Source organism: Anabrus simplex, chromosome 1 (assembly GCF_040414725.1).
Source record: "Anabrus simplex isolate iqAnaSimp1 chromosome 1, ASM4041472v1, whole genome shotgun sequence".
Lineage (NCBI taxonomy): Eukaryota > Metazoa > Arthropoda > Insecta > Orthoptera > Tettigoniidae > Anabrus > Anabrus simplex.
The window spans coordinates 339494622-339518102 of NC_090265.1; the positions used below are offsets into that span (position 1 = coordinate 339494622).

Sequence of the window (23481 nt, forward strand, 5' to 3'; positions counted from 1 at the left end):
TACCAGTAAATAAATGGAATATAACCACATATCAAAATCAAACATCAATGATCTGCATTTAGGGCTGTCGCCCAGGTGGCAGATTTCCTATCAATTGTTTACCTCGTACTGCATTTACATTTATTTATAATTTTTTACCTAGCTTTTTCTTAAATATTTTCAATGAACTTGGAAATTTATCAAACATTTCCCTTGATAATTTATTCCAATCGCTTACTCCTCATCCTATAAATGAAAATTTGCCCCAATCTGCCCTCTTGAATTCCAACTTGATCTTCATATGATTTTTTCTACTTTTAAAAGCTCCACTCACGCTTATTCTACTTATGTCATTCCATGCCAACTCACCACCGACAGCTCGAAACATACCACATAGACAAGCATCTTATCTCCTTATTCGCAAGTCTTCCCAATCCAAAGTTTGTAACATTTTAGTAACACTACTCCTTTGTCGGAAATCACCCAAAACAAATTGATTTTTTTCAAGTTCTTGTATCAAGTAGTCCTGGTGAGGATCCCATACACTGGAGCCATTCTCTTAACTGCGGTCTTACCAGAGACTTAAACACCCACTCCTTTACATCCTTACTACAACCCCAAGTACTCATCATTTATAATTATAAGAAAACATGAAGGTCCAATAACACTGCCGTGTGGGATCCTCATCTTAATCATTACAGGATCACATAACGCTTCACCTACTCTTAATTCTCTCCTAGAAATATAGCCACCCACTCAACCACTGTTTTGTCTAGTCCAATTGCCCTCATTTTTGTCAGTAATCTCCCATGATTTACCCTATCAAAAGCCTTGGATAGGTCAATAGTGATACAGTCTATTCGAGCTCCTGAATCTAAAAGATCTGCTATATCTTGCTGGAATCTTACAAGTTGAGCTTCAATGGAATAATCTTTCCTAAACCCGAACTGCCTTCTATCAAACGAGTTCATAATTTTGCAAACATGTCTAATATAATTAGAAAGAATGCTTTCCCAGAGCTTACAAACTACACATGTCAAACTGACTGGCCTGTAATTTTCCACTTTATGTTATCATTCTTTCCCTTGTACACTGGAATTACTATTGGAACTCTCCATTCATATGGTATAGCCTCTTCATGCAAACAGTAAAATAAGTAGGCTATTTCAGATATGGCACTATATCCCAACCCATAACCTTAAATATATCCCCAGAAATCTTATCAACCCCAGCTGCCTTTCTACCTTTTAACTTTTGTATATTTTAATAAATGTCTTTATCATCATAGGTTGCCACGCGCTGTTGGTGGGGGTTAAGAGAATGGAGGAGCAGAAAGGAACTGCCCACCCTACCGTACGTAAACTCCGGCGCAGGCGCACTTATCATCATAGGTAAATTTCAGTATTTCACCATTGTTACTCGCCTCCTCTATCAGGACATTATTTTTATATCTAACTATCTTTACATATTACTGACTGAATATAGTCGAAACTGGTTAAGACATCCCTCTCTAGCGTGTTTCCCTGGTTATTACGTCATTATTCCGAAGTCCCATTCCATGCACATTTAACTTCACTCTTTAGTACGTTCATAATATTCCCACCATCTATCTATCTATATATCTATATATATATATATATATATATATATATGTATAAAGTAAGAGTTTTGTCTGTACATTGCTCAGAATTTAAAAAGGATGATATTTCTTTATTGGTTGTGTCCATAGTAATAAGGAACTTTCTGTAATGTCTGTCTGTCTGTCTGTCTGTCTGTATGTATGTATGTATGTATGTATGTATGTATGTATGTATGTATGTATGTATGTATGTATGTACAAGCATCACGAGAAAACGGTTCGGTAATAATGTATAAGACATAAATGATCTGATATTTAATACTGTGTAACTTTAGTTATGTAGTATTTGTCGATAGGACCACTAATAATAATAATTTTCATAACTGTACAAGTAATAATAATAATTTTTATAACAGTAATAATAATATTCATTTTATGCCAATTCAAGATACATTTGTGTTTAAAGAGGTTGGTAAAATGACGTAAAACGAGTTATGTATTCTCTCAGATGAAATGCTGCTGGACACGATGGCATACCTCTGTCTTTCTACAAATATATCATTGGCGCCATTCTGCCGATCGTAACACACATAATTAACTACTGTTTAACCCAAGGAATTTTCCCTATGGCGTGGAAGGATGCTCTCGTCATCCCAATCCCAAAAAAGGATGGACCCAGTATTCCTTCAGATTACCGACCAGTTTCTATCCTACCACCCCTGTCCAAAGTGCTGGAACGCCTGGTACATGAGCAAATCCTTACGTACTTACATAAATATGCTTTACTCGACTCTTACCAATCATGCTTTAAGAAAAAACATAGTACCATGACAGCTCTGGTGAAAGTGACAGATGACATTAGATATGCAATGGACAACAAACAAATGACAATACTTACTCTTTTAGATTTCAGTAGCGCATTTGATACTGTCGATCCTAGGTTGCTTCTTTCCAAATTACAGTCCTTAAACTTTAGCCAGAAAGTGCTGGAATTTTTCTATTCTTACCTCACAAACCGCTGGCAGTGTGTGGTTGCAAATAATAATAAATCAACGTGGCGAACAAAAAATATTGGTGTTCCACAAGGGTCAGTCCTAGGCCCTCTCCTATTCACTTTATATATAAATGATATCACCAGATCAATTAAGCACTGCAAGTACCATCTTTATGCTGATGATCTGCAAATTTATTACCACACTAGAACTAATAATATACAACAAGCAATATGTAATGTAAATGCTGACCTTGAGCAAATTAATAGCTATGCAATTAAAAACAACCTTAAATTAAACCCCCATAAAACGCAAGCCATTATCATCGGTACATCAAAGAATCTTCACATTTTAAAACAAAATTGCATTCCTCCTGTAACTTTAAATAATACTGTTATACCTTATTGTGAATCAGTTTCTAACCTTGGTGTTATTATAAAGGAAACTCTAAACTGGTCAGTGCAAGTTAAGAATATCTGCAAAAAGGTTTATTGTGGCTTGCACCCCTTAAAACGTTTCAGAAATGTATTCCCTCGATCACTAAAAATTCAACTTGTTCGGTCATTATTATTTCCCATTTTTGACTACTGTGATGTAATTCTTACGGATATAACAAAAGAATTAAGCTTGAAACTACAACGCACTCAAAATGCTTATCTTAGATATGCTATGGATTTACGGTACGACGCTCGAGTTTCTCCCTACTATAAACAATTATCTTGGTTACGACTAGACGACAGGCGTAAACTACATGCAAATACTCTTGTGTACCAGGTACTTTCGGAAGACATCCCTGCTTATCTCTCCGGCAATTTCTGTCACCTTGGTTCTTTACATCTCCATGATACTCGCTCAGTGTCCCTCCTACAAATACCTGCCCACCGAACAACCACATACCATCGATCATTTACTATCACCGCTTCGGGATGGTGGAATGCTCTTCCCAAAGACATCAAGGATGGTGCATCAAAAAGTATATTTAAAACCTCCTACTAGCAGTCCCTTGTTAAGTGCTTCCAGCAAGGTACAGTACCTGTATGAGTGGAACGAGTGATTGTGTGTGAAAATGATATGGGATTATTGCACAATAAATTAAATATTGGTTTAATATGAATTTAAATTAAATTAAAAACAGCCATATTGTTTTTAAGTAGAAGTAGTCTAAAAATAGCTAGTAGTAAGTACAGTATTTAACTTAGATCTAGTCTTGCAAGGATACAATTAGTTAAATTTCATTTAGTATTTTTATTAAGCTTACTAGCATTTTTACATTTGTATTTCTTTCGTTGTGTATTGATTTTTCTTTCCCTCAAACCTGTATTATGTAGGCAGTTACTTTTTCTTTCTTCTTTGTGTGTATATATTCATATTTTTGTCTTAAAAATTAGTGTTATTTGTAGTTCTTGGTATTTTAAGTTAATCAATGTCATTGTAAGGAATAATAACAATATGTGTGTGGTTAAGTGTAAGAAAGGGCCAAGAGCCCCAACTTCGCCACAGAAAATAAAGGCTTTATCTATCTATCTATCTATCTATCTATCAAAATGGCTGAAGAGAATTTAATCAAAATCAATATCAAGTCCGGGAGTAAGTCGCAACAATCTAGGCCATAAATAATTTTATTCATGCTGAGTGAAATGGTAGTTTAGGGGAATGCCTATAATTTAATTCTCAAATGTATGTGTTGTTAGTGGTCCTATCGACAAATACTACATAACTAAAGTTACACAGCATTAAATATCAGATCATTTATGTCTTATACATTATTATCGTACTGGTCATAACAACAGACATATTCGTGAATTTGGATTTTTTTTTTTTCACTAAGTCCATATCAGCGCCGAGTCATGAGAAAATGGGTAAACAGAATTTAATGAAATTTGGTATGTGAAGTTGGGGAATAAGGAACTAAAGTCTAAGCTATAATTTTGTAAGACACCCTTATATTACAGAGCCGAAAGAAAACTAAATGTGAAAGCCTACAATGTAAAAAGCTCATAACATTGATCAACAATAACATTACATTGACCATTGTTGTTGTGATGTGCTTTGTGTCTTCTGTTGCCAGTCTTTCAATCAATTAATACTGATCTGCATTTAGGCAGTCACCCAGGTGGAATATATGGGGATTACTGCTGTATACCGAGGATTTTATTGAATTTGCTTCACGCCGCACCGACACAGATAGGTTTTATGGTGACGATGGGACAGGAAAGGGCTAGGAGTAGGAAGGAAGTGGCCCTGGCCTTAATTAGAGTACAGCCCCAGCATCTGCCTGGTGTGAAACTGGGAGACCATGGAAAACCATATTCACGGCTGTCAACAGTGGGGTTCAAACCCACTACCTCCCGGATGCAAGCTCACTGCTGTGCTACCCTAACCGCAGAAATAACTCGCCCGGTCGTACTGAGTTTAAAAGCCTGCCTGAATGTTGGCGGGAAGTAGCTGGGGAGTTAGATAGCTTTCTTCTTTAGCATGCCATTCCTCTGGTTCATAAATTTTCTGATACTACTGGTACATAACAAACCGGGTCGTCATAGGATTCGAGCTATTCAATCTCTACTCTGAGGCACTGATTGGAATGAGCAGTGTGCATATTTAACGGAATAATGCCAGAGGAGTGTTCACGGCTGTCTGTGACCTGGGCATTCCAGCTCTGGAACTTTGGACTGTTAGATCGCCATCGTTGTAATGCTCGTTAAAAGTGAGAAAATGTGCGGTTTTTCATTTGATTGAATACTTTATATGATAACATTGCTTTTAATTGCTACATTCCTACTGACATTTTTGTAATGGCCTAAAATGACTTCAGTTAGGAAAACCACAATAAAAGTCTTTCTGAGAATCCCGTTGCGAAGCACGGGTACATCAGGTAGTATATATATATAAAATAAGAGTTTTGTCTGTACATTGCTCAGAATTTGAAAAGAATGGTATTTCTGTATCCATCATGTCTACATTAACAAGGAAATACACTTTTTACTTTTCTATAATTTCTGTCTGTCTGTCTGTATGTACACGCATCACTAGAAAACGGCTGAAATGAATTTAATGAAAATCGGTATGTAAAGTAGGAGGATGAACCACTACAATCTAGACTGTAAATCATTTTATTCACGCTGAGTGAAATGGTAGTTTAGGGGAAGGCCTGAAATTGAATTCTCAAATATTTATATTATTGGTGGTTCTATCGATAAATACTACATAGCTAAAGTTATGTAGAATTAAATTTCCGATCATTTATGTCTTATACATTTTTACCGTACCAGCTATGATAACATAAATCTGTGGCTTGGTTCTAAAAGGGCCAATATCAAAAATCTTAGTTTTAAGTTATAAGCTTTTGAATATTTTCTGTCATTTTCTGACAAAATAATGTTAACAATTTATTTGGGGGTCTTTGTTGCTATCATTATTTTAAATCAACTTGACTAAAGCTTATTTTTGAATACTAATTTTCTAGAATTTTCAACTTCAAAATTAAAACGACTTAAGAAAACATTGGCCCTTTTTAATATCATGAACTCTCTTAAATTACCTGACATTGGCCCTCTGGAATTCTGGGTCAGGTACACTGAATAACCAGAAACAAGTAATTTTAAGATAAATATTTCCTTATATTAATTAATTAAATCATTTATTAATTCACCAATTATTTAATAACTGATAGCAACTGTTACATCTTCCAGAAATCGCATTTTGTCACCGTAACTCATGAAAACGCTGCTTAGTCTCGATATCGGGGAGAAAGCTATTTATTCACATTTCTTAATATCAGACAAATAATTTGCATACACTATGGTTGATATTGTGAATGGTGAAATAAAAACATATATCACTCGTTTCATCACCATTCTCATCCTTCCCTTCATCTCTTTTCTCTGACTGTGGATTGGCTCTCATGTGTTTAATGAACTTCATGTAGAATGGTTGACTGCTTATGTTAATCGATGGCAGGAGATTCCTTATGTAATTTAATAGGTGCGAGTTTTGGCATCAACAAACGTCTAGTTTTCTTTCTGTTGAGATCTATCACCTCAAATGATTCTTCTGAGGAATAAATGGGGTAGGAGACAAGTACTGGTATATCGAAGTGATACTTCATCCATTTTATCTTTTTCCAAACAACAGGATTCCCTTCTGTGTTAATTTTTGTGTAGATAATGACTTCTCATAAAATCTTTAAAGCTGTAAAAGTACTTCTGTTCCCGCTCTATTACAATTATGGGTGGCGTTCAGGGAACCGTGTTTAATAATTTGGCCCAGTCTCCTGGCAGTTCTACTTCAACATCTGTTGTTTTCTTTGACTCCTCAATTGCTGCGTGAATTGAATCAACTTCCAACTGAGTATGTCCAACTTCAAGAAACTTCGGTTGATTTCCAAATGTCTTCCATGAATCATGAATTCTTCCATTACTCTCAGAAACATGGCGGCAATAAGTATAGTTCTGTTTTGTCCGGTACATGAATCGCTATATAGGTGTACCTCAACAATTTTGTCGGCCAGTTTCATCAAATAATCATATAGACAAGAAGCTATTCCTTGGCCACTTCTTCCTGTCGCTGTTTCATTCCAAATGTAACATACTGGAGAACATTCCTTAAGTCTCTTTAGATAGATGGTCAAGCTGAAGTTCCCAAGTTGTCTTTTGTAAAATGCCACACCACAACATAGAAAAGGAGTGAATAGACATTTCTGCAAATCAAAGGTCAGGGTTACAATATTGGCATTCTGCTCAGATTTCTTTTGACCACTTTCCTGATTGTAAGCATCCTGGGCTAAATCCAAATGTTGCTGTCGTTCCACTTCAACTTTACAATGTTATCATTAGCGTTATCCTTGTACTCCTACCTTCAGAACATAATGATGACTGAAGTCGTGATTTATCTGGTAGGCTTACATTTTGTTGTCCAGACTCCTCACATACTACATTTGTGACATATGACCAATTATTTATTCGTAAATCGCTTGAAGCTTGCTCTAAAGAAAAAAACAAATAATAACAAATAAGAAACCAAACTACAAATATGTAATCAAAATGTAAGACAAGAGATTTGTGGTTATTGTAAAGAACAGATTTACTTACCACTGATGTCAAAGCCTCCCGTCTGATACAAAGATACCATTATCCGGCCTCTGTTTGCGCCTGACAAGAGTATCTAGATTCCCATTGAGAGTACACCAAATGGTTGGGTGAATTTTTACAGGAACAACTCTTATTAAGTATTCCCACCAGATTTCAGTCCAAAGTCACAGCACTGTTTCAATTCTTCATCTGTCAGCTAAAAAAAAGGCCAGTGTCGACATTGGCCCTTCTTAAAGGAAATTTAAAATAAGAAAGAGGGCCAATGTCAAGATTGGTCCTTTTTTGCTAATGAGAAACTTGCTAAAACACTTCGGGGCTTACATCTTAAAGCCCCAGTATCCTCTCATCATATGTGGCTCAGACAATGGCCGTTTTAACATTATGGAGAGCCCGTGAAACTGTATGACATACTGTGCCATTTCCATGCGAGACGAGTGCCACAGTGCGAGTGACGACAACGAACACGAGGTCCGGAAACATGGCGCCGGAACAGTCTGGACATGAACTCAACTACATACGACGAAAAAGCAAAAAGTGATAGTGAAGATAGAGACTTTACGTGCATTTTTGAGCAGAAATATGTGTAAAATCTTGTATATAATGTTAAGTTTAAGCTAAATGTAGAATATAGAATGTATTAAGTATGGTGAAACTAAAGATCATACTAACTGGGTAATGTTATGTAATGTAAAACAGCGATAGTTGGTAAGAGTAACAGTGGCGACATCTAGGTATCGATAGATATAAGTATGTACTTAAGATTAACTTCCACATCTAGTATGTTACACTTCTGTTCCATGTCTTTGTTTGAATGAGAAAAAGGCAGAGTATGAATCTTTGCCATTGTTGTTGATGTAATGGTAGCGTGCAGTCGATATATGTGAAGCTCAGAGAAGGTGGTTGTTAAACAGGCAAATTACTGGCATACATTAAGAGAAGTCGAGGTGTATACAAGTTGAGTGTATAAATAGAGTTATACTATATGACGTACGCAGTAAAAGTGTGTCAGTTGTGATAAATAACAACTAAATATTAGAAGTTACGCAAGGCCAAGCCATTATAGGAGAACCAGTGTGGTACTTGGAAAAGAATGTTGGTATCTTATGAATAATTACATATAGCTGGAAGTATATGAATTGTTAGATTTAATAATGAATTTGTGTGTACTTGATAATCTAATGTTAGCCTTTTTCAGGTGTGATCTAGATGAGAGTGAGATAAAAATTACAATGATGTACCCAGGTAACAAATACAAAAATATGGAGAGCTAAATTGTAAAAGTGAGTCCAGCTGAGACGATAGCGTGGTTACGAGGAAGGATCACATAGACCATGCGCTGCCTCCACCCTGGTCTCCAAGTCAGTAATCTTTATAATAATAACAATGCATTTTCATGTTGTTTTACATTGCATTACTTAGTAATCATGATGTAGAGAGTAGTGTAAATACATGTCCTGAAGTAGTTCGTTAAGACGCGAGAATAAGTGCACAATGAGCGATGTGATATTGAATTAGTTGGCCTATAGTAATTTATTTATGCATTTGGTAATATGATTTTAGAAATTTTACGGTATCTTGTGACTGTAGGATTGTTTACGTAGGAGTCGACGTCGTCATTGTTTACTTTGTATTGTATCATAATTACTGAAAGGTACGAGCTTTTGCGTGCATATGTGACATGTGTTAGTGCAGAATTTGAGCATATTTATTATGAAGTAAATACCGATAATGCATGGATAATGGAGATGTGATTTGTTTTGAGTAGCGAGTTGGTGAACTTAGTGAATTCAAAGCCGAATTATTCTTCGAATGACTAAATGCAACATGTTTATTATGATTATGATAATGAGAAGAAGGCTATAGCATATCGTGGTATCAAAGAATATGTTGTACAGGTAAGTAATACAATAAATAGTGAAGTACGAGTGATAATACGAATATGAATCGATGTGAAGTGAATACAGTAATGATTGTGCGAGTGCAAATTGTGTATTAAGTGCCTGTAATGGTGACAGTTATTGTGGTGATGTATGATTCAGTGCAGTGTAATATCAAGGTATGCTAATGAGGCGTGGGTTAGCTCACATGTATTTAAGTGATTCATGTAGTGAAATGTGCTGCGAAATGAAAGTTGTGAAATAATTTGAGAGGTGATAGTGAAAGTTCACCGTGCAAATTCGTCATGAAGAGCGTGCCATTCAATTGTGTTATGGTTATTATGGAATTAGATCATATAAATGCAAAGATCATAATGCTCATATAAGTGTATGCTAAGATTGTAGTGCTCATATGTAAGTGTATGCTAAGATTATAATGCTCATATGTAAGTGTATGCTAAGATCGTAATGCTCCTATGTAAGTGTATGCTAAGATTGCAATGTTCATGTAAGCGTATGCCAAGATAGCGATGCTGATGATTACTATTTGCAGTGCGATGTTGATTAATGTGATTCGATCTATTACTACGACACTACAGATGCCGTATTTGTTTGAAATTCACGTTCTGTTTTTACGGTTGTCGGCCGGTACGATAGCATAACGCTTGCAGCGTAGGGAGCTTACCGCACACATGGCTGCGAGGACACGTACCACGATATCAATTAAAGTAAATGTAGAACTTCATGGACATATTAATTAATTGTAAGTAGCAGAGATATCATGTGATGTTGATTGATACACGAGTGTAAATATTTCTTGTTGTTGCTTTCCTATCATTCATTTCATGCAGTAGTGTTAAGTCAATGTGATCCTCGGAGGTATGTGTGAGGATGATCATGCAGTTATTGTTGCGTTAAGACGAGCATCCTCAGGACAGTATAATTTGATTAGGATAGAGTGATGATCATTGATTTCAGTTAGGGTAATTAACACATGAAAAAGCATTATTGGCTGGACTCATTCGACGCAAATAAAAGCAAACTGCCTATAACGTATGCCTTGAACGGCATATGACATGAAGGTACCCATGTCAATGAAATTACACAAAGAATATTATCTGATAGGTTGATTCATACAGACAGAACAGGTTAAATGAGATGTCAAAATATGGTTATCAATTTCAAGGTTAATGTAATGTGTTCGTGTTCACGACTAGCTCTTGGATAATATGAATTGCTTCAACCAATATCACTGCATTATGTTGAGATAGGGACAAGTCAATTAATTGGTTTCGATGGAAATGATTTCATAAGTTAAAGGTTAGATTACACTTTGGGTTCATCTTAATTAATTAGGGTTTATTTTAATGAATAAACGGAATCCTTTCCAGAATATCTCCATCCCTTCATTGATAATTAGTTGTAAATAACCTTACCTGTAAACTATATCAAGGTCTAATCTCAAGGTCACAATGAATTATCAGAAACTCTAACCAAGAAGGAAAATAACAAGGTCAATGTTGCCATACGCATCCTATAAGTCATGGAAATATGAAATCCAAACAGAACAGGGATGAACTGAAAACCTTAATGCACAGGATTCCGAATCCGACATCCTGCGAGAGACACGATTCGCTTCCACTAGAGTGTAGACACCTAATCCAACCCAAGTTACGCATAAGTTCAGACACTTTAGCTAGCCGAGGTACTGTGGCACTCTGAAATAGCCCCTCAACGAGAAGAACCTGTTAAGACCCTGAGTGCGAGAGGTCTTCCGGTGCTGAGCGGGCGGTGTTGCAATACACCAATAAAACCTGTTTTGATAAATCTTGACATTGGCCCTTTTAGAACCAAGCCACAGAAATATTCATGAATTTGTATTTTTGTTGCTAAGTCCATATCAATGCCGAGCCACGAGAAAATGGTTTAACAGAATTAAATGAAAACTGGTATATAGAGTTGGGGAATAAGAAACTACAATCTAGGCTACAAACAATTTTAGTCATCCTGGAAGAAATTGTAGTTTAGGGGAAGGCATCTAAAATTTCATTTTTAAATACCTATGTTATTGGTCCTATCGAAAAGTATTACATAACAAAAGTTTGAGAGAATACAATTTCCGATTATTTATGTTTTATTCAATTCTACCGTACCGACTCTGATAAGTGTGGTACTTCCGAGTCGAAAGAAATCTAAATTTGAAGGCCTGCAATATCAACAGCGCATAACATTGATCAACAATAACATTACATTAACCATTGTTTGTTGTGATGATCTTTGTCTCTTATGCTGCCACTCAACTCCGGTAGATGGGATTACTGCTGTGTACCGAGTATAACAGCCGGGCTGAATACTGAAGGGAAATAGCTGGGGTTAGAAAACATTTTTCCTTTAGCATGCCATTCCTCTGGTTCATACATTTCCTGATACTTCTGGTACGTAACACACTGATTCATCATAGTATTCCAGCTATTCAATCTCTACTATGACATGCTATTTGAATGAGCAGTGTGCGCATTTAAGGGAGAGGCTCACGTAGTAGTAGTAGTAGTAGTAGTAGTAGTAGTAGTAGTAGTAGTAGTAGTAGTACCTGGTCTAGAATTACAATTTTGGCCTATTCCAAATTATAGCACCACAATTCACTAAACAGTGAAGAGGGAGTTTCTCCTCTGGCTTGGAGGAAGAATTTGCCTTCAAGTCAAGTAGTTTTTTCCGCCACCAGTGTAGTGAGTTGAAATATTCCGATTCATTGGGTACTCCTGGGAAACTGATTAGTAAATGGCATAGTTCTTGTCCTGGGACTTTCCACTATTCGATCCCCCTTCCCGCGCCGCAGAAAAAAAGATGATGTGTGTTCACGGATCATGGCTGTCTGTGGCTTGGACATTCCAGCTTTGGAACTTTGGATTGTTAGATCAGAAGCATAGAACTGTTTGTTAAAAGTGAGGAAATGTGTGGTTTTTCATTTGATTGAGTATTTCATATGATAGCAGTGCTTTTAATCGCGCCATTCCTACTGACGTCATTGTAATGACCTATGTTCATTTCAGTTTGGTAATAATATCTTGCTCACAACGTGTACACTACCTAACCTAGAATTCTGTACACAATGTAGAATTCCATAGCGAAGCACGGGTACATCAGCTAGTAAGAAATTTAAATTAGCGCTCCCGGCCACGTTGCGCACACGATGCGCCAGCAGCGACTGGCCTGGCTGAGGATTTGGTAGAGAACAATTTCATGGCCCTAGCATGTCGGCCTATAATAGTGATGGATTGTTCATGAATGAACTTTCTCTCTTGAACGACTCATTGGAGAGAGCTAGCAAGCTCTCTCATTGAGAGCTGCTCGTTCAAATACGAGTCGACTCTTGTATGAGCTAGCTTCCTCCTTGCTCCCTGAGAGCTAGTCGTTCATTTACGAGTCTACTCTTGTATGAGTTAGCTCCCTTCTTGCTCCTTGAGTGCTAGTCGTTCATTTATGAGCTGACTCTTTTATCAACGAACGGCCTGCACTATCAACTGCGACTCCAAGAAAAAGCTTACCTCAACTCTCGTTCATTTATAGCCAATACTATGCTTCAGATGCCGCTTTTTTCATATTTTATAGGCTACCCAGTCTAGCCTCTTCCCGCACTCAGTGCACCAGTGGTTGTGGTCTGTATGCCATGAACGTTATTTGTGCTACAGTTCTGTCAGCCTGCTACCTAACGAAACAATAAAATTAAATAAACAACATGTTATTGAGCAATACTTACCAGTTCACTTCCTGTATGCACTCATAAGCTATGAAGGATGTACTGTAGATCCACCAGTAGGTTAAGAGCAAATAAACAACACAAAGTTCGGGTTAACCATCCTAAACTAAGCACGAACAACAGTCACTATCCAGAATACTGAATATACCACCCGGCAAGTAGAAACGGCATAGTTTTATTCTGTCTGAAATAATTAAGAAATACTGTGACAAATCATCACCTATTTCTAAATGCGGTCATAGTTATGAATCAACATATTTCCAACATCATTTGGTTTGACGGTACAGTGGATAAAATGATATACCGTCTTTTAAATTGAATTAAGGAAAATATAAAATAACGCTAGTTTTGGCTTTAAAATATAGGCTGAATAAAACATGCCAATGTGTAAACCGCAGGATATTTTCAAATAATTATTTATTTATGTGTAGTCATGTAAGGAATCAGACTTCTTAGCTGGATGGTCAGTGTTGAGGCCTTTGGTGCAGAGGGTTCCGGATTCGATTCCCAGCAGAGTCGGGGATTTTAATCTCTTCTGATTAATTCTTCTGGCTTGGGAACTGGGTATTTGTGTTTGTCCCAACACTCTTCTCTTCATAATCAGACAACACACCACATTGCCAATCACCACAGAAACACGCAATAGTGATTATGTCCCTCTACATAGGGTTAGCATCAGGAAGGACATTCAGCTGTAAAACAGGGTCAAATCCACGTGTACGAAAGAGTTCGCACCTGTGACCCCACAAGTGTGGGAAAAGCGGTAGAAGAACAAGCAGTGTAATCGTGTAAGGAGTGGCAATATATCGAACATATACGTCTCCCAGTGTAATCATTCTTGAAAAGAAAAAACAGAAGAGTGTGACATACTGAACGCAAAAAAAAAAAAAACACACCACAGTATGTAGTAAGAGATGCTATACATGGTTATATGTTCATTTGTGCTGATAGTATTTTCCACATTTAACATTTAATCAGTTATGTTTCCTACACTGCATTCTGAATGAAAGAATCTCCAATGCAGAGAGTGGAGCGAGAATCTTTCAGTATCTCCAGTCAGAAAAGAATATCTTGATGACATCTGTTGAGTGAAATATAAATTACGTGAACAGGATTAAAGACTCGTCTCATGCTCATCTGGAAAAATTTCCAACAGACTGCCGCGACTGAATGGAATTAGTACCAATATCTCGAACATACGTCTCATACGGTGCATTCAATCCTGAAAGACAACATTTTAAGAAGAACAGAAATTAGGCAAAGTAATATTAGTTATCATCCATTAATACTGTATATTAGTGATACATTTATTCGTTACTGTATATAAAGCTTTATCATTAGATTATTTGAAAATGCTGCCAGCAGTGTTCATTCAGTGTTAATTGTTCATTTGTTTTATTCCAAGAGTAGCATGCCAAACTGGACATTGTGTTGCCATCTGTTGTGAGAAACGCAAACTATCTCACGCTATCTCGTTCCTCAAAATAAAAACAGGAGTCACGAGTAGTCTGTAAAATAACACTATTTTGAGCTTTAATAAATAACTCATGCCGTAGTATATACCACAGTAACTTATATCGCATTACATTTTTAAACAATTATTTATAAATATGTAATTAGTGCCAATCTCTCGAACATACATCTCGTACGGTGCATTCAGTCTTGAAAGACATCATTTAAGAAGAATGGAACTTAGGCAAAGTAATATTAGATGTCATCCATTAATACTGTATAATTGTGATACATTTCTTCATTACTGTATATAAAACTTTAATCATTGGATTAACTGCCAATGTTGCCAGCAGTGTATATATTAGTTGTTCATTTGTTTTATTCTAAGAGTACCATGCCAAACTGGACATTGTGTTGCCATCTGTGGTGGGAAATGTAAACTATTTGCGCTATCTCGCTTGTTCCCGGAAGTCATAAAGAGCGACCGGAAGTCATGAAGAGCTGTCTGCCCTAAACCGGACGAACAAAAGAATGAAACTTGAGGTGGAGAGCGGCTTGACTTCCTCGGCTCGCTCCAAACTTCCCGCTCCCAAGAGTCGACTCTTTGGAAAGACTCTCAGCTGGGAGTGGGAGTCAATGAGCTAGGTCCCTCGAAAGAGCTAATTTGACCCATCACTAATACAGCTGCAGGGAGCGTCAGTCTCAAGCCAGTCTTTGATAATGACGCGTTTGTTTGGATCGCGCAACAGTAGCTCGTGTGACGTGTTGGTGCTTAATTTTACGATCATAAGTGCACTGTGTAACAACGTACGTAAATTAGGACTACTGTTCGTATGTATACAGCTGACACGTGGTGCTTAATTTATGTCCTATTAAATACACGCTCAAGAAACCTGGATAGCACATTTACATCACTCTTTAGCACGTTCGTAATATTCCCACTATAAGATATATAAATTAGCGTTCCCGGCCACGTTGCGTGCACGATGCACTAGCGACGACTGGCCTGGGTGAGGATTTGGTAGCGAACTTTATTTTATGTCCCTAGTGCGTCGGCCTACAGCTGCAGGGAGCGTCAGTCACAAATTAAGAGGTGTTTAATGACAAATAAAAAGACGGCGGAATCATCTAATAGGCTATATACTTAGACATGATGGATTATTGAAGAAAATAATAGAGGGTTCCATAAAGGGAAAAAATTATAGATTACGATCAAGATTAGAGTACATGACGCAAATATTAGATGACATGACATGCAACTCCTATTACGAACTGAACAGGAAAGCAGAGAAATGTGAAGAATGAAGAGCTGCTGCTAACCAGCCTCACAGCTGATGGCTATAGAGAGAGAGAGCTGAATTGTGTAACAACGTACATAAATTAGGCCTACTGTACTTATGCTTAGTGGTATGCAGGACATTCAGTTATGGAGAAGAAGTCAGCCAGTGTGTTTACAAATGATGAAAAATTAAAGCTTAGTGAGAAAGCAGATGCTAATCCACTCATGAAACGTGTGCAAATCGCCCAGATGTTGGACATTACTATGATAACTTTAAACATAATTGTAAGCGACGTGTATAGTTCGCGTCTCGAAGAACGTTTTTCCTGACGTTTTGCTACGCTGATGTTCTTAAAATGTATTATTTCATTAATTGTAAACATTTGTTTCTTTGTTTTCATCGTACTTATTATCAATTTCAAACCTAACCTTAAATTTAACAGCAAAATTGTTTTTATTTTTTTAGCACGTTCCCTCTTTAGGACATTATTATTTTTCGGTTACCACAAAAACATCCTAACCAGTTTTGGCTGTACTTCTGCCTTCTGTAAGTCCTCCAATATACACTCCCCTTGTTTATTAATGATCCCAGGAATGTCCTTCCGGGAACCTGTTTCCGCCTTGAAGTATCTATCTATACATGTCCTTCTATTGCTTCCAAAAATTCATGTGACTCCCAATTATGTTTCTAATCTGCACTTCCTTCTTAATCTCTCAGACACCAGGACATACAAAGCTCTCCCATCATATAAAGGAAATGGAACAAACAGGAGTACAACAATTAATCATCAAATCAATAATCAAGAGGATAAACACAGTAACTGTTTGTGCTTTATCACACTTTCTAACTACCGATGACAACAGTAACGATGAACTACTTTTGTATTAGAGTCTGCTTACCTCAAAATCCAAATACTGCTCCTCTGTTAGCGATTTTTTTGCCACAACAAGTGTCCTTAAACCCTCTCTGGCCATATTACCACATTCTTCCTCCAGCCAGTCGTTATACTGTACAATGCCTGACATGACCACATCTGCACCTTTTAGATAAAACACTATTTCACCAGTCTGATTTTCCTGAAATTCACAGAACCTTCTATGAAAATGGAGACCAAGTATTAAGATCAACACAGTAAACCCCTTTTACAATTCATAATTATATTCAAGATTTAGGATATTGAATACCTTAACAATGATTCCCATTCTCTTTGTTTCCGATGTGAATGGGAAGATCTGCAATATAGTGTAGGCAATAATCTGGCCTGAGGGAGTTCGAAGCTGCATGCTCACCAGATCCCTACGTACTAGCGCCAGGCCTACTTGTTCAGTCCATCTTACTAGAGCCACCTGAAACATCACATATTTTGATACATGAAATTACAAGGCAATGACTTAACACATGAGAATGAAGTTCCTGAAACAAAATATCCTATGGGTACAAACACTTTTGGAACAATCTGTTGCCAACGAAGAAGAGATGACTGTTTCAAATCCACTAAGAAACTCCTCTCCATCTTTCTAATTTGTCCGATTTGGTCTTATCTTTTCTCCCCAATGTTTGTGGATTACTGTAGTCACGTCCTAGTTCATGAACCATGGGCAACGGCTGAGTGGCCCAGTCTTTCTTTCTTTATTCGTGTCAGAAGTATCAACTTATAGATATTTAACAAAAAGCAACATCTACATTTCTACTATACAAATATACAAGTCTATTATACAATCACAGATAGAGCAACAATATTCAAGAGCTAGATGATGCTTGCCCAGTATTGGGCGACGTCAATAGCGTTGGGGGAGGCTGCAATCAAGTCTTTCATAGTGCACATTGAAGGACATGAAACACACTGACATAGATGTTGGATCGTCTGCTGCTCTCCGCAATCACAAAGTGATGAATCACTTGAGAAGCCCCACTTCCGCAAGTTTACTTTGGTTCTGCCGACTTCTGTACGGAGTCTGTTAAGGGCTTTCCATACTGTCCACTTCTCCTGGTGTCCACATGGAAGACTTTCCTTTGGCTCTATCCAGTTGGAAAGGTGGTGGATTCTTTCTTTCCACATTGTGACTCTAGCATTCTCTGCTTTCCCCTCAAGGTTGACTGATGTGCGGAGAAAACTTTTCCTAGATTTTAGCCTCTGTGTGGCTGGTTGGTATCCATAGAGAGGATGTGCTTCTGAAGAAGATGCCTGGAGCCTTTCTTTGTTAGCTGCTACCTCCCTACGAATCTCACCGGGAGCAATACCAGCTAAAAGTTGGACCTTCTCAATGGGTGTAGGTTTCAAACATCCAGTGACGATCCTGCAGCTTTCGTTTAAAGCTATGTCGACCTGCTTCGTATGAGCTGACCTGTACCAAACTGGGGAGGCATATTCTCCTGCAGAATAGCATAGAGCTAGAGCTGATGTTCTAATTGTTTGTGGTTGTGTTCCCCAACCTGTTCCTGATAACTTTCGTAGAATGTTGTTTCTGGCAGCTATCTTTTGTTTCAGGTTTTGGCAATGTTTCTTATATGTTAATGTGCGATCCAGCATAACTCCCAGGTACTTTGGCGTAAAGCAGTGTTCCAGTAAGTTCCCCTTCCATAGTACTTTGAGTTTCTGAGAGGCCTGCGCATGCCGCAGATGGAACGCACAGATTTGAGTCTTAGCTGGATTTGGTTTGAGTTGGTTTTTCTCATAATAGTTACCTAGCTCTTCTAATGCAGCAGTTAAAGAGATCTCTGCTTCATCAAAGGTATCAGTTTGAGTAGTAAGTGCAAGGTCATCGGCATAGATAAAGCTTTTAGTATTTTCTGGTAATGGCTGGTCATTAGTGGCCCAGTAAGTGGTACTGAGAGTCGGGATACCAGTTGCTATGGAATGGGAGTGGGCATCTCGGACATATTCTGAGTCGTGGCCCTCCTTGTGCTCAGGCGGCTAGAACTATACAATTCACTGGTGGTCCAAAACCCGTTAGAGGAGAGATCCTCACTTGGACTATGTGCAAGTAGGGTAGCATCATGCTTCATGAATTTACCGAGCTCAGAACACTTTAAGCAAGCCTCGGACCTATGGGAGTATCAGAGTCCCACTCCCATTTGACAGGCGAGGGACTCCTTGGAAACAACTCGGCGAACGAAATGGAATTCGATGGGGAGCTATCAATATTAATGGGGCTTATGGAAGAAAGAAAGTAGAACAGGCTGAGTCAGCAAAGAGGATGCATTTGGCTGTGCTAGGAGTAAGTGATATTCGGGTAAGAGGAGATAATGAGGAAGAGATCGTAAAGTGTACTTGACGGGTGTTAGAAAGGGAAGGGCAGAGTCTGGGGTAGAGCTCTTTCTCAGGAATACCATTGCACGCAACATAGCTTCTGTTAGGCACGTAAATGAGCGAATGATGTGGGTAGATTTGTCAGTTGCAGGAATTAGGACTAGAATTGTGTCCGTGTATTCACCATGTGAGGGAGCAGATGAGGATGAAGTTGACAAGTTTTATGAAGCATTGAGTGACGTCGTGGTCAGGGTCAACAGCAAGGAGAGAATAGTGCTAATGGGCGATTTCAATGCGAAAGTTGGGAATAGAACTGAAGGATACGAAAGGGTGATTGGTAAATGTGGGGAAGATATGGAAGCTAATGGGAATGGGAAGCGTTTGCTGGACTTCTGTGCTAGTATGGGTTTAACTGTTACAAATACATTCTTCAAGCATAAGGCTATTCACCGCTACACATGGGAGGCTAGGGGTACCAGATCCATAATAGACTATATCTTAACAGACTTCAAATTCAGGAAATCTGTTAGGAATGTACGAGTTTTCCGCGGATTTTTCGATGATACAGACCACTATCTGATCTGTAGTGAACTAAGTATCTCTAGGCCTTGGGTAGAGAAAGTGCAATCTGTCTGCTAACGAATAAGGGTAGAAAATCTCCAGGATGAGGAAATTAGAAGTACATGCATATGATTAGTGAGAAGTTTCAAACAGTAGACAGTAAGCAGGTTCAGGATATAGAAAGTGAATGAGTGGCATACAGGGATGCTATAGTAGAAACAGCAAGGGAATGCCTACGAACAACTGTGCGTAAAGATGGGAAAAGGCGAACATCTTGGTGGAATGATGAAGTGAGAGCAGCTTGTAAACGTAAAAAGAAGGCTTATCAGAAATGGCTCCAAACAAGGGCCGAGGCAGACAGGGATTTGTACGTAGATGAAAGAAACAGAGCGAAACAAATAATTGTTGAATCCAAAAAGAAGTCATGGGAAGATTTTGGTAACAACCTGGAAAGGCTAGGTCAAGCAGCAGGGAAACCTTTCAGGACAGTAATAAAGAATCTTAGGAAGGGAGGGAAAAAGGAAATGAACAGTGTTTTGAGTAATTCAGGTGAACTCATACTAGATCCCAGGGAATCACTGGAGAGGTGGAGGGAATATTTTGAACATCTTCTCAATGTAAATCATCCTTGTGGTGTTGTGAACAGCCAAGCTCATGAGGAGGAGGAAAATGATGTTGGTGAAATTATGCTAGAGGAAGTGGAAAGGATGGTCAATAAACTCCATTGTCATAAAGCAGCAGTAATAGATGAAATTAGACCTGAAATGGTGAAGTATAGTGGGAAGGCAGGGATGAAATGGCTTCATAGAGTAGTAAAATTAGCATGGAGTGTTGGACAAAAGCAGTAATTGCACCTATCTGCAAGGGAACAGGAAGGATTGCAACAACTATCGAGGTACCTCATTGATTAGTATACCAGGCAACCAGGCAAAGTATTTACTGGCATCTTGGAAGGGAAGGTGCGATCAGTTGTTGAGAGGAAACCCAGTGTGGTTTCAGACCACAGAGAGGCTGTCAGGATCAGATTTTCAGTATGCGCCAGGTAATTGAAAAATGTTACGAGAGGAATAGGCAGTTGTGTTTATGTTTCGTAGATCTAGAGAAAGCATACAACAGGGTACCGAGGGAGAAGATGTTCGCTATACTGGGGGACTATGGAATTAAAGGTAGATTATTAAAATCAATCAAAGGTATTTATGTTGACAATTGGGCTTAAATGAGAATTGATGGTAGAATGAGTTCTTGGTTCAGGGTACTTACAGGGGTTAGACAAGGCTGTAATTTTTCACCTTTGCTGCTTGTACTTTACATGGATCATCTGCTGAAAGGTATAAAATGGCAGGGAGGGATTCAGTTAGGTGGAAATGTAATAAGCAGTCTGGCCTATGCTGACGACTTGGTCTTAATGGCAGATTGTGCCGAAAGCCTGCAGTGTAATATCTTGGACCTTGAAAATAGGTGCAATGAGTATGGTATGAAAATTAGCCTCTCGAAGACTAAATTGATGTCCGTAGGTAAGAAATTCAACAGAACTGAATGTCAGATTGGTGATACAAAGCTAGAACAGGTCGATAATTTCAAGTATTTAGGTTGTGTATTCTCCCAGGATGGTAATATAGTAAGTGAGATTGAATCAAGGTGTCGTAAAGCTAATGCAGTGAGCTTGCAGTTGCGATCAACAGTATTCTGTAAGAAGGAAGTCAGCTCCCAGATGAAACTATCATTACATCGGTCTGTTTTCAGACCAACTTTGCTTTACGGGAGCGAAAGCTGGGTGGACTCAGGATATCTTATTCATAAGTTAGAAGTAACAGACATGAAAGTAGCCAGAATGATTGCTGGTACAAACAGGTGGGAACAATGGCAGGATGGTACTCGGAATGAGGAGATAAAGGCTAATTTAGGAATGAACTCGATGGATGAAGCTGTACGCATAAACCGGCTTCGGTGGTGGGGTCATGTGAGGCGAATGGAGGAGGATAGGTTACCTAGGAGAATAATGGACTCTGCTATGGAGGGTAAGAGAAGTAGAGGTAGACCAAGACGACGATGGTTAGACTCGGTTTCGAACGATTTAAAGATAAGAGGTATAGAACTAAATGAGGCCACAACACTAGTTGAAAATCGAGGATTGTGGCGACGTTTATTAAATTCACAGAGGCTTGCAGACTGAACGCTGAAAGGCATAACAGTCTATAATGATAATGTAATGAATGTATGTATGTATGAATGTACATATATATTAATACAATGTCTCTTGGAATAAACATGATCAAACTATATCATGTAGTGATAAGCTACAGCAAATATTTATGCTGAAAAGTGATGATGATCATCAAAATTTGTTAGCAGTAATGGAGTTCTGCTACAATAAAATTTCGGACAAAATATCAAAAGGATAATATTCTCAAATATAATTACTTAGGAGACGAGCAATTAGCAAGTTTCAAGTAATATTCCATTACATATGTCCTATAATGCACTTTAAGCTTACTCATTTCTCAGAACAATATGAATTCACCAATATTCCATGACTGTGTATTAATTCCTTACTTCTCAGGGAACTTTGATGTTAATCCAAGAATACACAATGTTGATAGCCAAGCTGAGGAACAAAGGAGAATAATAGCGATGTATTGTGTCAAACTGACTTGTGTATTTCAACTTACTAGTGCCGCCTAATATACATCTTGATACATATGAAGGCCATCCGGAAAGTGGCACCTGTTTGTGTAATAAAGACACAGGAGTAAATATTAACAAATATACACATTTTTCTTGGAAAGAACATACTTTACACTACTTCTCCACATAATGTCCAAGCAAATTTAGGCATTTGTCATAACGTGGGACGAGTTTTTCTATTCCAGCGTCATAGTCCTCTGCTGCCAGCGTATAGGTACACGTAGTCACGGCTTGTTCAAATTTTTCATCGCTGTCCCGCCAGAAAGTCTTTAAGCTTTGTAAAGAGATGAAAATACGAAGGGGCGAAGTCCGGGCTATACGGGGGATGGTCGAAGGTTTCCCACTTGAATTGCTGCAAAAGTTGTGTTATCTCAGCTGCACGAGGCCTGGCATTGTCATGAAGGAGAATGACGCCTGTGGACAATAGACCTCACTGTCGATTTTGTATTGCCAGCCGTAATTTCTTTAATGTTTCACAATACGCATTAGCATTAATTGTCTCTCCATGGGCCATAAAAACAATGAGCAGTACACCTCGGCGATCCCAGAAAATGGTTGCCATGAGTTTCCTGGTGGACAGAACTGTCTTGAATTTTTTTGGATTGGTTGGTGAATGAGCATGATGCCATTCCATTGACTGTCGTTTACTCTCAGGTGATGCATAATAAATCCATGTTTCGTCCCCAGTAATGATGCGAGTCAGGAAAGAGTCTCCTTCATTGGAATAACGTCCCAGAAACGTCAGTGCTGCAGCCATACGCTTAGTTTTGTGCTTCTCTGTAAGCATGTGAGGGTCCCACCTTGCACAGATTTTTGAATAATGCAGATGGTCTTTGACAATTTCATGAACAATTGTTTGAGACACATTAGGAAAATGTTCACAGAGTTCATCAATTGTGACGCGCCGATCGTTCCTCACGTATTCATCTACTGTGCTCAGCAGTTTGTTTGTAATGACAGATGGTCTCCCTGAATGCTCCTC

The 23481-nt window shown here is 38.2% G+C and overlaps 1 protein-coding gene across 5 annotated transcripts in view; it reads right to left on the reverse strand.

The window, feature by feature from the left end:
• The window catches only part of LOC136856766 (probable phospholipid-transporting ATPase IIB), a 407253-nt gene that overhangs the window by 155871 nt on the left and 227901 nt on the right, over positions 1-23481 (reverse strand). For all 5 annotated transcript variants that reach the window (XM_067134860.2, XM_067134861.2, XM_067134862.2 and 2 more), the window contains 2 exons: positions 17188-17349; positions 16903-17079 (listed from right to left, as the gene is read on the reverse strand). In XM_067134860.2, the coding sequence (XP_066990961.2) occupies positions 16903-17079; positions 17188-17349 (339 nt within the window). The remainder of the gene's footprint in view (positions 1-16902; positions 17080-17187; positions 17350-23481) is intronic.